This window comes from Cyprinodon variegatus, unplaced genomic scaffold, assembly GCF_000732505.1.
Source record: "Cyprinodon variegatus isolate N-32 unplaced genomic scaffold, C_variegatus-1.0 Scaffold884, whole genome shotgun sequence".
Lineage (NCBI taxonomy): Eukaryota > Metazoa > Chordata > Actinopteri > Cyprinodontiformes > Cyprinodontidae > Cyprinodon > Cyprinodon variegatus.
This window is the reverse complement of record NW_015151337.1, coordinates 53,222-70,123: the sequence shown is the minus strand read 5'-3', so window position 1 is coordinate 70,123 and position 16,902 is coordinate 53,222. Positions and strand designations below refer to the sequence as shown.

The window sequence follows — 16,902 nt, the reverse complement described above, 5'->3', positions numbered from 1 at the left end:
TTCAACCAGATCTTACAGTGAAATTGATTCAAAATTTTCTATCTAAGAAAAACCAGTTGAATGCATCGACTCATTGACTCAAAGGCAATCCCTCACACTAAACAACTATTAACAGGAAAAATCCTAAAGCAGAACCAGACCCAGTGTTAGCGGCCATCTGTCGAGGCCGACTGGCATTCAAGGGGACAGAAGCAGACATAGAAAAAGAAGCAGAGATACAAAAGGCAACTGTAAACCAGCTCCACAGTTGGCCCCGTCCAGGAAACACACAGCATGGCAGATGAGCTCCGAGCCAGCTCCCATGTCAGAGGATGAAGAGACAGATGAGACAGAGGAAGAAACAGGACTACACTGAAAAACCGGCAGATCTCCACCATCTATAAACAAAAGTGTTGATGGCAGCAGCACAGCTGATATTTCTCTCCATGATGGTGTCACAGCCAAACAGGAGCTGATGAGGTGAAGCCACTATGAGAAAAAAACAGAGAGAGTATAACATTAGAGACTGAACTAACAGATTATTCAGAGTAGGAGAATAGAGATAGAATGAAGCAGAATGATGAAAAAGGGGACCCTATGTCCTCCAAAAGTCTAAGCCTATAGCAGCATAACCATAGAGATAGCTAAGGATAACAGCAGCCACTCAAGCTACAAGCTTTATGGAAAAGGAAAATTTTAAGCCCACCCTTAAGAGTAGACAGGGTGTCTGCCTCACAGACTAAAACAGGTAGTTGGTTCCACAGGAGAGGAGCCTGAAAACTAAAACTACTACTAGGAACTACTAGTAAAGCTGCAGATTGAGAGCAAAGTTCTCTGTTAGAACATAAAGAACAATCAGATCTCTGATATAAGATGGAGCTTGGCCATTTAAGGCTTTATATGTGAGAAGGAGGATTTTTAATTCTACTCTGGATTAAACAGGAAGCCAATAAAAAGAAGCCAGGATAGGAGAGATATGATCTCTCTTTTTAATTTTCATCAGAACTCTGGCTGCAGCATTTTGGATCAGCTGAAGGCTTTTAACTACAGTTTGTGGACTTCCTGATAGTAAAAAATTACAATAGTCCAGTCTCGAAGTAACAAATGCATGGACTAGTTTCTCAGCATCACCCTTGGACAGGATATTTCCAATTATTGCAATATTCTATAGATTAAAGAAGGAAATTCTAGAAACCTCTTTGATATAGGATTTAAATGACAGGTCCTGATCACAAATAACACCAAGATTTTTTACTTTATTATCTGAAATCAGTTTAATCCATCCAAATGAAGTGACTAATCAGCTTCTTTTTCAAAGACTCTGGTCCAAAGACTATAACTTCTGTTTTGTCTGCATTCAGAAGCAGCAAGTTAAGAGTCACCCAGGTTTTTATGCCTTCAAGACATGCCTGTAATCTATGTAATGGGTTAGCTTCATCTGGATTTATAGACAGATATATCTGAGTATCATCCCATACTGTCTAATAATTCTACCGATTGGGAGCATATATATAGTAAAGAGAATTGGTCCTAGCACTGATTCCTGTGGTACTCCACAGGTAACCTTTGAGCATGAGGAAGATTTTTCATTAACTTGAACAAAAAATAGATCAGATAGATAAGATTTAAACCAGTCTAGGGCTTTTCTTTTAATTCCTTAAAAAAATTTCAAGTCTTTCTAAAAGAATATTATGATCAACTGTATCAAATGTAGCACTGAGATTTAACAGGACAATTACAGATATAAGTCCATTATCTGAGACCATGAGAACTTTCACCAGAGCTGTTTCAGTGCTATGATGAGCTCTAAAGCCAGACTGAAACTCTTCAAAAAGTTCATTATAGTGTAAGTGATCGCACCCTTGTTTTGCAACTACTTTCTCAAGAATTTTAGATAAGAAAGGAAGATTGGACATACTGTAGGTCCATAATTGACCCACTCATCTGGGTCAAGAGACGGTTCCTTAAGTAAAAGTTTTGATAAGGTTAAACAATGATAACCCCTTATTGTCCTAGAAATTAAAACCAACACAAAGAAAGTTACTTTACTGCAGAAAAGTAGAAAGAGACCAGACAGAGAATCAGACCCCTTGAAAATTCTGCAGTCAACTCTGCTGGGACCTCTCTGTCCCCTGCCTTTATTATCAGACTTCAAACGAGTAACAGGAGGGGTCAGAAGTTGTCAGTAGGGGTCAGAGGTTTACACATGATAAAGCATGGCAGTTCCTTGTGCAGTTTTATTGCTGGTGATGATCAGTCAGCTGCAACGACACACAGCTGGATAGAGCAGGACTTTTCCTTTTCTGGGAGAACTATTTTTTCTACCCGTTTGAAGTTAAAACAACAGAACATTTCTAGCAGGCCAAATGCCTGTAAGTTAATACAAATAAAATGATGACATTCAAATTTTTCTAACAGGTGTAATTACGACAACCTTAGAAGCCTTTGGTATATATCTCTATAACAGGGATAGATTGATCACATCTAAAATGGAGGAGGAGATCAAAAGGAATACCTCAAAGAACCTGGTTGGAACTGGATCTAACATACAAGTTGAAGGCTTAGATGAAGACAATAGTTTTGCTAACTCTGAAAGTTCAACTGGATCAAAGCTGTCTAAACACAGTTCAGATTCTATGGCTACCTCAGATGCTGCCTCACCTTCCAGAAATTAACCAACTATTCACTATGTGACTATTCGCATTTTAAACAGTCAATATCGTCTAAGATATTATTAAAGGCTGCACTTAAACTATAACCTTCAATGTCAACATGGATGTTAAAATCCCCCACTATGATGACCCTGTCAGTATTTAACACCAAATCAGAAAGAAACTCTGAAAACTCATCTAAAAATTTAGAGTAAGGACCTGGTGGGCCCTACAAAGTTACAAAAAGAAGAGGTTTCCTTGGTTCGCAATTTGGATGAGGGAAACTAAGGGTTAAATTTTCAAAAGAGTTGTAATTATTAACTGCCTGTGGAGTATTCAGTAAGTCAGGCTTAAAGATTGTTGCTACTCCTCCTCGCCCAGAATTTTGGGTATGTCAAAATTAAAAAAATCCTCTTGCTGCAGCCAAGTTTCTGTAAGGCACCATAAATCAATGTGATTATCACAAATCAAGTCATTAACTAGAGTACTTTATGAAGAAAGAGATCTTATGTTAAATAAACCACATTTAATCGTTTTATATTTTTTTCCTCAATTCCTCAATTAGATCATAATTATTTACTCCTGGAATCTTTTCTAATTTATTAAATTTTGGCCATGGGCAAGACACTGGATGGAGTAATGAGTGGGTAACAGTTGGGAAGCTGCAGAGAGGTGTGTTAAACTATGACTCTATATAGTCTACTTGAGAGATAGTTGTTAAGGTTTCCAGTCAAACAGCTGTTATCATTCTCCAGGGGTTTCAAACCCAGCCCTCATGGGCCGGTGTCCTACAACTTTTAGACCTTGTCCAGATGAAAAGGAAAACAGGATATTATTATAAATGGCAAAGAGGAAAGTTTGAGGACATGCATGGCTCTTCGGTGGCACTGTGACACTTAACCTGGCCAGCCAGACAGACTTAAACCATAAACACAGCATATTAAGTCTGAAAGGGAGTGGGTAGAACCTGATTTCAAAGGTGCTGCCTTCGCTGCTTAGGTCTGAGGTATGTTATTCCATGCCACAACACAAGTGGGACAATCACAAACTAGCTGTGGGTCTAGAAATGGCCGAGGCAGTGCCGAAGTGGAAAAAACACAAGGGGCCAGTTTGTGCAACAACAGAGGGACATGAGGTCGAAAAAGAGTGGCGATCCAGGTGGAAAAAGGGTCCCAGCATTCTTGCGCACCTCTTTCTTCTAGTTGGTCCAACTTCATGAGGCATTTTCCACAATGGCGGTCATACAAACAAAACAAGCCCGTAAGGTACCAAACAGGAAATACGCATAGTGTAGAGTGGATTCAGATTTGACCAACCAGAGGCTTCCTGTCTGCGGCACTGTCTGCGGTCACCTGTGTGTCGCAGTTAACCTGCGTTAACTGCGACACACAGGTGACCTGGTTTCTGAGCATAAACCAGTCTTTATTCTGAGAAATTCCAATAAACCCACCTTAACCCAAAATAGCTCATATAACATTAGAAAACATTGTAAAAGTTTAACATAAAGAGTTTGAGTTTGATACATGAAAGGCAGAGAATTACCCCCCTTTTTTTTTAAAGAAACTTACCACGAGAATTAGAAAATTCCATAAGTGTCCTGACGGTAGGTAAGATAGAAGTGGCATGTTTAACAGACTTTATAATCCTAACTCTCAGGTTGCAACACATAACTTGCAATATAACTAAGTATAAAAAGAAAGCATAATTATGATTGTCTATAAAATAACAGAAACAATGAGATCTTAGATTTTCTATTGCCCTCTATTCTTCACCTTAAAACTTATGTTAAAACACATTTTACATATCTTTGAGGTTCGTAAAATTATTTCCATTCCTTGAGCCGTGTATATCCGACTTTTGATCTGTGAGACAAAGCATTGAGTCAGGACTTAAAAAAAACCTATTATTTGGCAGTTTTCTTTCTAGTTTTTTAACTCAGATAAGCTCTGTGAAATCACTGTAAGATAGAGCCATTTGCCTCAAACCATCACTTTTAAGATTTTGCTGTTGTTATACATCCATCCTCTTCCTGCATCTAACTCAGACTGTCGCAGTGGATGTGCGTGGGAGGGGGAAGTGAGTTTTTTGTGGCATCATTGCAGGCCTTAGCTCATAGTGCAGCTAAATGGGTGACTGTATAGCTGCTACCCCAATTAATGGTGCTAATGTGCGAGGGCATGTACGTTGAGAAGGTGTGAATGTGTTCATGTGTCAGTGCTGAGACATCATTTGGAGGCTTCTGCATAGTCTGTCTTTAACACTAGCAGTGTGACTCCCATCCATCAGTTATCATCAATGAACAGAACAGATGAATAGTTTAAAAGAAGAATCATGGAAATTAAGTAAAATTAATTGCTGTCATTGTTGTAAAGTTAAGAAAATAAAGCTAATTTTTTTTTCTGTCTTTATCATGAATGCACATAGAAATGCATGAGAGAATGCACACAGAGAATACTCCTTTCAAGCATTTCTGCAGAGCTGTCTTCTACTTGATTGTAGCTGCTTGTAATAGCTGCGGGGTTTCCCTAAGAGGTTTGTCAAGGGAAATAAAGCACAACTGAGGAAGAATAAACTTCCTTCCTCCAAAGGAAACAGCTGTTGTCATGGCAAAGCTAATTAAAAATACCAGTTTGAAAAAGAAAAAAACACTAACCCGATTTGAGAGGTGGCATTTATTAGGACAAACAGGACTCATGAGATGATAAATGGATACAAAGCTTTACTCGACAGAGTTTCGTAGGCACTTAATGTATCAGTGTGTTACTATGTGAGTAGGGTGCTATTTTTCAGTTTCCCTATGTTCCTGTAGTTCAGCATCTCTTCAGAGGACTATCTTTGAAACTCTAAGAGGTGCAGGCCACTAAATCACTGCTGTCCTATTTTCTTAGCTTGTAATGAATAGCCTTTAATATCATTACCCCATAAAAGCCAGCTCTCCTGCCAATTCTTAATCCTACTGAGCTGCATGCACACAAAAGAAGTAAGATCCGAAAATGGTATGGGCTTTATATTTGAGAAGGAAAGGAAATGTCCCTTTATACTCCCACGTTTGGGAAACTTGTCCTCTGTGTTTAACCCAGCCATCCTTTAGGGAGCATTGGGCAGCTACACTGAGTAGCACCTGGGGAGCATTCGGGGGGTCAAGGGTCTTGCTCTGCCACCAGAGCAACAGAATGAGCTTTTGAAGCTGCATCTCCAGGCCACAAACAACTTGATCTCCAACCCTTAGGCCACCACACCCGAAAGTAAAATCGAAATTATAATAAAATAGTTTTCAGGACCTAAATTATGGAGATGTTTTTAGTTAGTAGTTTATTACACTTTTTTATACTGTAGTCCTTGAACTTGTTATATTGTGCAACCATGAGCTTCAATGTATTTAATCTGGAAGATGTGAAAATCTGTGAACAGCAGTAGCATTGTTTGGTTTGTCATACAGTTCTAATGTGTAGAGTGGCAAAACAATAGAGTTAGACTTTTAGACTTAGACAAACTTTATTGTCATTTTGTACACACAAAGTGTATATGAAACGAAATTTTGTCCAGTACAGCTCTCAAGACATTTCCATTTCTAAAGTGCAGCAGTGATAAATTTTAAACATGGCGATCAAATCTAAACATGAGATTGGTATATGGTTTATAGTTTTTCTAACATTCAGCGCTTTTTTTTTCTGTTCCCCATTTTATTCAACATTCAGCAATCAATGATGTGAACATGTGCTTTCTGATTTTAACGGAATTAAGCTATTTGGCAAAATAGACTGTGTAAAAAGTCACTTTGCAAATATATTAGATACACACATAAAAAGTGATGTATCTATAATTGCAGCAAAAACTGGTTCTATTGCATGTTTAATTACATGTTGCATAACTGTGGCATAACAAGTGCAACACTTTTCCGATTTTTATTTTTGTAAAAAGAAATTATAGTAATCTATCAGCTTGACATTGAGTCTCAGTTATTTCCTACTTTGTATTTGTTAATTACCTGCAATTCTAGTGGAACACATTGAAATTTGTTGTGTTAAATGACAAAATATTGAAAGTAGTTTGGGTAGGTACACTTAGACATTGCACTGTTAATTAATCATAGAACACTCTCAAATTCTAATTTGGCATTCATTATCATTGCCAAATTATAATATGTTGTCTGTGAGTGAGGGTAAGAAAGCTGAAATGTGTGTTGCATTTGTGGGTATGTGTAAAAAGTATGCATATGTGTATCTCTGCACATGTCCAGCCTGTATTTGGCTGCTTGCCTTCATAGCTTTCTTCTTTGGCAATGGGTTAAAACTGAAAAAAAAAAAGAAAAAGAAAAGAAGTCCAATGTGTTATTTTGAATTTGCATAGGCTTTGGTGTCTGGCATAAAGTTTAATGCATGTGATGGATTACTGAGCTATAAAAGGAAAGAAAAAATCATAAACCCCTTCTCTTTTCTCTCTTTCCTTAGTTTTCTAAGGATACTAACTATTTTAGTTTTCTAGCCTGTTTGCTTCATAATATGTTTAAAATAGGAAGGCTTTGTTGCAGACAGGTCCTCCTAATGACAGTTGTATAAATTTGAAGCATAAACGACAATATGTGAAAGTATATTTTGGTTTTGTAAAAATGAAATTCCATTCATAAGCTTAGTGACTAGATAAAGAAAGCTGTTTAAATTGCTCAACTTTATTGTCATGTTAAATGAATTATCAATGCGTCTGCAGTTCTAGTTAAAGCTGCTGTATTCTCAGCTGTCTTACCTCACTCTGTATGTGAGAAGGAAAAAAAATCAAGGCTTATCATGGAATTGTCACTGTAACACTATTTTGTGTAACTAGGCCTACACATTCATCAAAATCAAATCTTTGGTGTCGTTAATTTGAAGATTCAACTATGCCTTACACTTACAGTTTATGAAATGCAAGACAAAAATCTTCATTCATTGATTATTTCTTTGTATTTTGCTTTTGGGCAGCCACTTTCAAGGTCAAGGATTTAAAAAGGCCATACCGTACATTTAACAAGTGACACTATTTAACTTATTATGGGGTAGAGTTTTGCCCTAATTTCAACACAATTTCAAGAAACTTGAAATTCTCAGCTCGATATAGAAACCAAGTTCGCACAGATTTGAGAACATTCTTCTGATTAAGAGCTCTGGTCTCAGATTTAGAGGAGCTGATTCTTACTCTGGTGCTCTGTTTTAAAAAGCATTTAAGAATATTTTTTAACTCTGGTTTCTTTTGTCTTCTTTAGTGAAGTGCCCAAGCATTTTCAGTTTCATGAGCTGAAATCAAACAAGGATATTTATTAATATATGTAATGATCCATTGTGAAACAGTTATCTAGTACACATGAAAAAAAAGATGACTTTTCTGGCTGTTACATATTGTTTAATTGATACACAGTTTGCCATATGTCTTAACATAAATAACAGATTAACACAAATGAGAGTGTAGTATCATAGCACGGAGTATTGAAACCTCTAGGGAGCTATTAGCCATAAACTTCAATGCAGTATGAAGTTATGCAATGTATGGTCCATACCTCAGCTATTTTGTTAGGTTAATGCCTGGTCTATTTTGGTATTTATTTCTCAAAGCCTTAGCTTGTAGATGCTGTTGATGTGTAAAAAGTTTCTTTTTAGCCTGATAAGTCTTGTTCTTTGTTCTCCACATGTACACATTTTTTGCTTTATAAGCACTCAAAGCACTGTATATTGCCATGTTCATTTAAAAAGGAATGGACAGAAATCTAACAATTTTTTAAGAAAACTACTTCAGAACACAGTATTTAACTGTAAATTTTATTTTTAATTTCTTAAGTTTTCTGAAATTTCTGCTTTTTCTCTTTGGGTTTTAGATCTCAGCAGGGGTACCATGACGAGCGAGGAGTGTCCTGTGCCACTGAGGAGAATCTCCTCAGCAGGGCCAGGGCAGACTGAGGAATACAGCTCGGCGCACCCTGATGACATCATCGAGGAAGTTGGTCCAGGTGACGACGACGTCAGCATCGGAAGTGACTTAAGCACTCTTGTGTTGCCCTTCCCTGAGCTGGCGCCAGTGGTCTTCTTCTGCCTCAAGCAGACCACCTGTCCTCGCAACTGGTGTATTCGCATGGTCTCCAGTCCATATCCTTTTCTGTTCCTTCCTTGAAATTATCCATTTAAACCTAAGCAATAACATCTACATACTGTAGATGGATGGATGGTGTTCTTTGGTGTGCAATATTTTATTCATTTTATCATAACCCCCTATAACTGATCAAATCCGAATGTTTCTTCCTGCAACCACATTTTAGCTGTCGGGCCTGAATCTTCTCAAAGTAAGTCTGTTCAAATTCCTCATACAACTTCTAATTGCAGCAGTCAGTATTGTACTGCTAAGGCAATGGAAACTGCGCATTTGGGTGTAGTATTTTTGTTTGCATATGTGTGTGTGCTGGGGCTTTTAGCTTGCGGATAAGAATAGACGGTTGTCTTTTTGCCGACGACATTAACAGTGCCAGTTGGATGATAATGATTCTCTCCACAGTAGAGGTATAAAAAGAACACTGCAGTACCGTCTATCTGTTTGAGTTTTTGACTATAAATGTCTGAAAGCTTTGGTATGCGTCCCAGTTTTTTTGTTTTTTTAGAAGACATGAAGATAGACTTTTCTTGGATTGTCTTTTTTTTATCATGAGTAATAGGGAATTATGTAGCAATCTTTAATTACATATTGTATGTACGTTTAAATTATGCAGATTTTTATTTTTTCATATTGTCTAACATTTCTCAGACTTTATAACATGCCTGCAGCTGTTGTAATCATTACCCCAAGCATAGCCCCGCTGTGTAAGACTGAGAATACCTTCCTTCTTTTTCCCTTTCAAATCTCAGCAGGCCTCATGTTCACAACACATAAACTAATGCAAGCAGTGTTACAAACCTTTTTTTTCTCCACATTGTTAATTCCCCGGTAACATCAGCCTGGATATGCATAGGTCGCTGCTAAAGCTGCATGAGTCTCAAAGAAAAAAAAACAATCATTCTGTTTGTTGGATATGTGTTATGTGTTGGATATGTGTATGTGTATGAGGAAAACACTAGAGTGGTAAAGGCAGGGTGGGATTGAAGTGGTTTGAGAGATAGTTGTTTCTTTACTGAAGTGGTCATGCCTCTCCTTAAACCTATTTAAACTCACAGCAACCACGTCTTTTGTTTTTATATTCAGTTGAACCTAGGCAGAATAAATATACCAGCATCTCACTACACTAACCGTTTTAGGTTAGTTAAATGAATTAGATTGAATTTATTGTATTTGTATTGTGCCATATTACATCACTGGTTATCTAAGTTCTTTAATCAAATCATAAAGATTGTTTAAAGGTCCTATATCATGCTTTTTAAGCTTTTCTAACTCACCTATAGAAAAATATGTGATGCAATAATACATATAGGTATATTGGTTTTAATATAGTATTATATTATAATAAAGAAAGAAAAATAATTTGATGCAAACCTGCCTTTCCCGTCTTGGTGTCACCAATTTCACGAAACCATGGTATGACTCTACTTTTGAATGTTGCACAAAGTCCAAGACCTCCCATGCCAATAATAACAGGTTTTCATGAATTAAACGTTCGATTAAAAAGAGATGTTTGCCCTGAGGAGATTAGCTGCTAAAAAAGCCACTTAGCCTCAACCTTGAGCTGGAATCGTGGCGCTGTGCCTCACATCATCTCTTCCTAAATGGAGAAAGCGGTATCTTGTTTACAGTGCAGGCACATTCTCGTTAACATAGCTGGTTCCTGGAGGGAGCCTTCCTATATAAATAATCTCCAATCACTCATTTTTACAGGTCAGGAAGGGCTGCTGCTCAGACAGCAGAACTCATGAGAATTAATTAGAGATGCATGAATCATCAAAATACTACATTGTTCATGATTTTGGTGAGGGAATAGCACTATAACATATTTAAAAGCAAAAAAAATTTTTGCATGATATAGACTCTTTAAACTATTTCTGAGGAAACATAATGGATTTTACTGAATCGTTAGCTATATTTATGTGTTCACAATTATTTGGTTGTGCTAACATAAAAATAATCTGAATAACTCTTTTACATAGGGAGAATTTAAAATAAACTTATCATAACATACAATTATTTGCACTTCAATTTGTTCTGCATAAATACAGAGTGGACATATTTCCCTAAAACAAACACAAATGAGAAAACAACATACAAAGATGTTGTCTAAATCCAAAAATGCACCCACAACAGGTTCAGGAGGTTAAGGGGTTATCAATTTCCAAAAGTAAACTATAGCCTCCTTAAATCCTTCTGTTGCCATTCCTGCATTGCAAAGTGAGAAAGTGGGTTGAAATCAACATCCCACAAAGTTCTCTGCTGCTCATCGCTGCTGCCCCTTCCTCCCCACACATGCAGTCAGATCAGTTTGCCTCAATCTGAATTGTATAATCAGTAGAAGTGTTTACATTAACACTGTTTGGAAAATATATCAGTATAAATGACTCCACTTGCTTGTATCACAATTTCATCAATTGAGCTCCATCTCCAGTGCATTTCAGAATAGCCCAAATTCATGTTTATCTTCGCATCTGTAAAGTAGGCAGCATATAAATACACATATAAAGACATGTTTTGCTTATGGAAGCTTAATTCTATTGTCATTAAGTGCTGCTTTGGTTGTGCTCACTTTACTGTAACCAATTGTGCATGAAGGTCAACAATAAGTGGTTATTTTAACCATCTCTTTGAGATCAATAAATGTGTCCGTCACTCAGCATGAGCGATACACCTTTAGTCATACACATGGCAACAAAGGAATACACACACATCATTGTTCCCAGATGTATGCCTGCTGCCCAGCACCTGGAGCACTTTTCTCTGCCCCACTCAACTCCTTTTTACTTATACAATGGAGATCTACCCTATTCTCACATAATATCTTAGTTTAAAATATATTAATAGGTATGTTATACAGTAGGCTTCTGTTCAATGTCTGTCTTCATAGAGAATTATAATGCTTTGGTTTGAGACTCGTGTATAGTACAGAAAAACATAACAGTACTAACTTAAAGAGAAATGGATCTGATATTAGGCAGAACTGGTTCTGCCTCTCTGAGAAATTAAAGGATGTTTCTTTTTGGGTTTTTTTCAGTCAACCAAAGGAGAAAAATATTAAAGCTGAAGAAAATGCCCTAATTAGTATGTGATATATTTGTGGTTTCAACCTCAGCCGTTTGGAAAGTATATTGTATTTTTTTTTTTCTATGCGTATGTAGTCTTAGAGGGAGAGGTGAATTATTCATAGAGAGACCAGTCACAACAGGATAGGTTCCATTTCTAAATTGGTCTGATCAGAGTGTACAGTGCAAACCACAAATACAGAGATATATTCCTGTTTTCTCTGGAAAGTCAACAGACCATGATCACAATATACTGTATCACAATGTTATGGGTAGCAGCGCTGCCTTGCAGAAAGAAGGTTCCGGGTTCAATTCCCAAGCGTAGAGTTTGCTTATTCTCCCTGTGCATGCATGGGTTCTCTCAGGCTTCCTCCTACAGTCCAAAAACATGACTGTTAGGTTAATTGGTTTCTCCTTAGATGTGTGTTTGAGTGAATGTGTTGCCCTGCCACAGTGTACCCCGCCTCTTGGCCATTAACAGCTGGACATAGTCACCAGCATCCCTCACGACCGCAGCAGGGATGAAGCATGACAGAGAATGGATGGATGGACGGATTTTTATTCCTTTTGGTTCTTAGGATATAACAAAATAAAAGCCTCAGAAAGACTGCAAATAATGCCCAGAAGAGAATCCTGTATGAACGTATGACGATGAATTTACCATGTTCATAAAAGTCTTCCAATGAAACATTTAAAAAATATTTGCTTTCAAAACAAGACAGTTGCTCTACCATATAGTATGGTATATAATAATAATAATAACAATAATAATAATAATAATAATAATAATAATAATAATAATAATCAATAATCAATAATAATAATAATAATAATAATAATAATAATAATAATAATAATATTGGATGTAATATAATATAATAATATTGGAAATCTCATCTCACCATTGTGTGTGTGTAGGTTAGCTACAATCATCTAAATTGTATTTGCAATGCCACATAAATGAGAAAGATAATTATTTTAAATAGTCCTTCATATTTACATTCAGTAAACTTACAATATCTGTAAATTATTAGTAAAAGTTTAGATCAAGATGATATATATGTGTAACCCTCAACATTTAACTGACATGGAGGCCCACCTAAGGATGAATTTTAATCTGGGAATGAACAGGTATTTTAACGGACAATGACCCTGAGCAAACAGCCAATCTGGTTAAAGTGGGATTTACAGGAAGGACAAAATGTCAGTGCCTTGTGGTCTCAATCAGAAGCCCTGATTACTACCACAATTTTTTTATGGTAAAATTTTAAAAAAGGAATGAGTCAAATTCTTGCAGAATATCAGGAAAAGTTTTAAAAGGAAATGGTTAAACCAAGATATTGTTTTCAATTTTTAAAGCGATCATTCTCACATTCGCTGAATCAACGTTGAAGTCAACATACAGATTACAGTACTAATCATGAAAGATGCTTTTCTGAATTTAAAGTTGATCTTTCAGCTTTAAGGTTGAAAATTTAGCTATTCTTCTATAGATTTTGATCAAAAATGTTGCTTTAGAATATTTTTTTTTCTTATATTTAATAGAAAATAGGACGGAAATATCAAACATTAGCAGAAATAGATAAATGACCTTTGTGACACTTTTTAGCTGTAGAAATATTTACATCTAATTAAACTAACTTGTGTTCACATAAATTTTAATTTTCCTTCCAAGCAGACCTAAAATTAACAATGGTCATACCTGTGATTACAGCTAAATGAAATGTGATGTTTAATGTATAATTCTGGGTACACTGAGGTTCTTGTCTGTTTAGAACACATGTCTTAGTAACCCAGGGAAGATTATTTCTGGTCAGTAATTCATTTTGCAAGTCAAGCTGTCACTCATACTCTAGTATGCTTCAGCTAACAGAACTGCTAACAGAACTGCTTCCAGATTAACTCGACCTTTCAGTAGTTTGTTTTCCCATACATTTAAAGAGAAATCAAAGCCGTAGCTGTTGGGTCATGCTCATGATTTTAATATATATTTTGAAAGTATAGTTTTATACGCTGGTGTATAAAATATTTGATGCTTTAAACAGTCATATGAGGAATACATTTGGGTAATATTTTGCAATGTGCATCCTGCATAATACATCTCTTTGTGAATGATTACAAAATAATTCTTTGAAACAGGCTTTAGTGCAAAAATGTATTAACAGCGTGCAGCAGTTTAGACAGGGAAAGATTTGGGATGTTTGAATGATTTTTTTTATAGAAGCAGTGTTGATTGATGTATGGCTCAGGGCACTTTTTCTTTCCTCTTCTAAACATCATCAAAGGTGTGCGCACATTTCCTTTTTCCTCCCAATGTGATTTTCTGTCTTCCTCTGAATAATTAGTATTGTTCGACTACAAGCAGTGGCCTTCCCTGTGAGGTCTGTTCTCCTTGAGCCAGCTTCAGTTTTTTTTTTTTTTTTTTTTACATGCCTTTTATTCCTCCAGACTGGAGCTACTAAAGTCTGCCACTCTCTGAGTTGTCTTACCCTTTTCCCTTCTTTTTTGATTGGATCTCTTGACGGGACTCAGTAGTGACCGGTGTCAGTGGCCCATGATCCTTCCTGGCCCTCAGTGCTTATTATCTTCTTGGTGACTGATGACCGGGGTGTTGCTATGGTTTGTTCTTAACAACAGCTGGGGATTGAACTCACACCTGGGACACATCACCTATCTTCTCTAATCCCTTTTGTTACTGCCTTCTTCCAGTTTTTCCTAATACTTAATTTATTAGCTGACGTTTCCCCTTCAGTCCTTCGAAATCCTTATTTTGTGAGTCCACTTTAAAGAGCTGCTTTTTGACGACAAAGTAAACTGCTATAACCTTTTTTTTTTTTTTTGCTGTAGCTCTTTACATGAGGTGTTTCTACATAACAAATTTGTTCTTGTAGATCCTGAGTGACTGTTCAGTTCTGACAGATTTATTATTAAAGAACAGCAAAAGTTTATCTTTATTTCACAGCAAGAGTCTTCTCTTCTTTAATCTTATGCTTGTTTTCCTGTCATCTTTTTGGCATTCTGTCCTACACGCTTTAATTTTGCATCACTCAAAAATATAGTCACGTTTTCTTTTAAACAAATCTCTTTTTCTCTCGCTTAGGATTATGCCTAGTTCCCCATTTTTTGGTTATGCCTTCATGTTGTGCAATAATGCAAGTGTTCCACTTACTTTAATGAGCCTCTGCTTCAAGCAGGAAATGAACTGTTGTCCTTTTACCTCAGGGAACATCTTCCTTTAAAAAAAAGGTGTAAACATTAATGAGACAAACCTCGCTTAAAATAAATACAACTCATTAGAATAGTAACGGTTATGCTTGGAAAATAAATAGCGCTTGTTGTACAACTAATTCTAATGATCTCCTCTCCCTCTTTAGTTTCCTGCGCTGCTTCTTCCTCCCTTTCTCGTTCCACTCCCTCAGGTTTTGCACAAACTCCATTAGTTCTCCGTGGGCTGAAAGAGATAAATGAGAAACGATGAAAGGCTTAAAGCGACTCTAATGACAATTGTAGTCTGCATGTTCTCTTTCTATGTACGGCCATACTGATTGTTCCTCTGTGGTTGTCTGCTTGCACTTTACATGGACTTCTTATGGTTCGATATCTTCACATTCTTTAAAGAAGAATACAGTTAGGACTAAATTGAGATGTTTAAAGCTAAACTTTCTCAAGCTGCATTTTAATCATTACAAAATATATTGTTTTCTTTAATTACAGTAAAAACTATGAAGTACAAAGAGAATGTTTAGAATATGTTTTTTATTTATGCTAAACTGAACCTTTATCTTAATCACTTATTGACCCTTTAATATGTCAAAATATATATTTACTTATTAAATTCTTGTCTAACTTTTTTAAGGACTTAGAACTCTCCCTTAAAAAGCAGGTCAAATTTGCAAAAAAAAAAAAATCTAAAATTCATGGAATTTTATGCATATTCACAATAATCGAACAATGAAAGCTTAAAGATTACATAAAATTTGTATAATATGATATTTTCTGACCACATACATAGACCCAGATGAGTAGTACAATAGCTAAAGGACAGCCAAAAGAACAACTATATAAGCAGTAACACCAGATAAAAATTTTTTATTCATATAGTCACTGTAAAATATTAGCTAAATATAAATTAGAGTTGAGGCAATACATGATTGTATATTCAGATGAAACATAAAATCCTAAATAGATTGGCCCCACCCACCTTCTGACGTTGGCTTTTTCAGTTTCTTCATCACATTCTTGGAACATGGCCTCATTAGGAACATTTAATCACTAGACACTGTCTGTAAATCCCCTAAATAGAGGCTTTCAATTAACAGAACTGCAATCATAATGATAATTAACATACCTCATGAATTAATGGATGTCTTAACCTAATACTTACTTATTTGTTGATGTGATGTTCTTTAGAGCGTCTTTTTGTATATATGAATTCATGTGCTTTTATTGTATTTTATAAACACCAACCCACCATGGGACTACAGATAAAAATGAGCCCTTGTGTCTAAATCTAGTATGTTTACTCTAATATATTCATGTTGTTTTTTTGTACTGTCCCATTATAAAATGAACAAACAACCATGCAACCAATTTCTGTGGAAAAAAGGTGTACCTGCTCTATAAGTTACTGCAGTTGGCTTTTAGCTCTGCATCTGAATATTTCAGTTCTAAGCTAAACTGGAACTTTAACTGCTGTGCAAAAAATGATAATTATTCTTTATGCTTTGCAAGAAAATGTTATAGTCTCAAAGTCAGGCTTTATAGTGCTACAGCTGAGAAAAGGTTAATATAATTCAATTTAATGGCAAAAAATACCCTTTAATTATAGTTATTATAAAGTTTCAATTAATCAAAAGGAAAAAAAAATCACCATTTTATAAAAGCTTGTGACAGAGAATTATATTCCTTTACTCCTTTTTGCTCTTAGAAGCCTGATTTGAAGCAATGCCTTCTATATACATTTTGTCAACTATCTTGAGCCTTCTCCTCAAAGCAGTGGACAGGTGTTTGAGGAAAATAATAAAATTAAATGTTTTTTTCATATAAAAATAAGTTGTAAATTTCAACATTTTCTAAAATGGTACCATTTGATGTAT

General features: G+C 36.0%; 1 protein-coding gene across 1 annotated transcript in view; it reads left to right on the top strand.

The window, feature by feature from the left end:
- Nucleotides 1-16,902, top strand: part of LOC107099567 (voltage-dependent T-type calcium channel subunit alpha-1I-like) — a gene marked incomplete at its 3' end in the record, with an annotated part of 116,773 nt that overhangs the window by 48,447 nt on the left and 51,424 nt on the right. Inside the window, exon 2 of the mRNA XM_015397746.1 lies at nt 8,476-8,743. Within this exon, the coding sequence (XP_015253232.1) occupies nt 8,493-8,743 (251 nt within the window). The remainder of the gene's footprint in view (nt 1-8,475; nt 8,744-16,902) is intronic.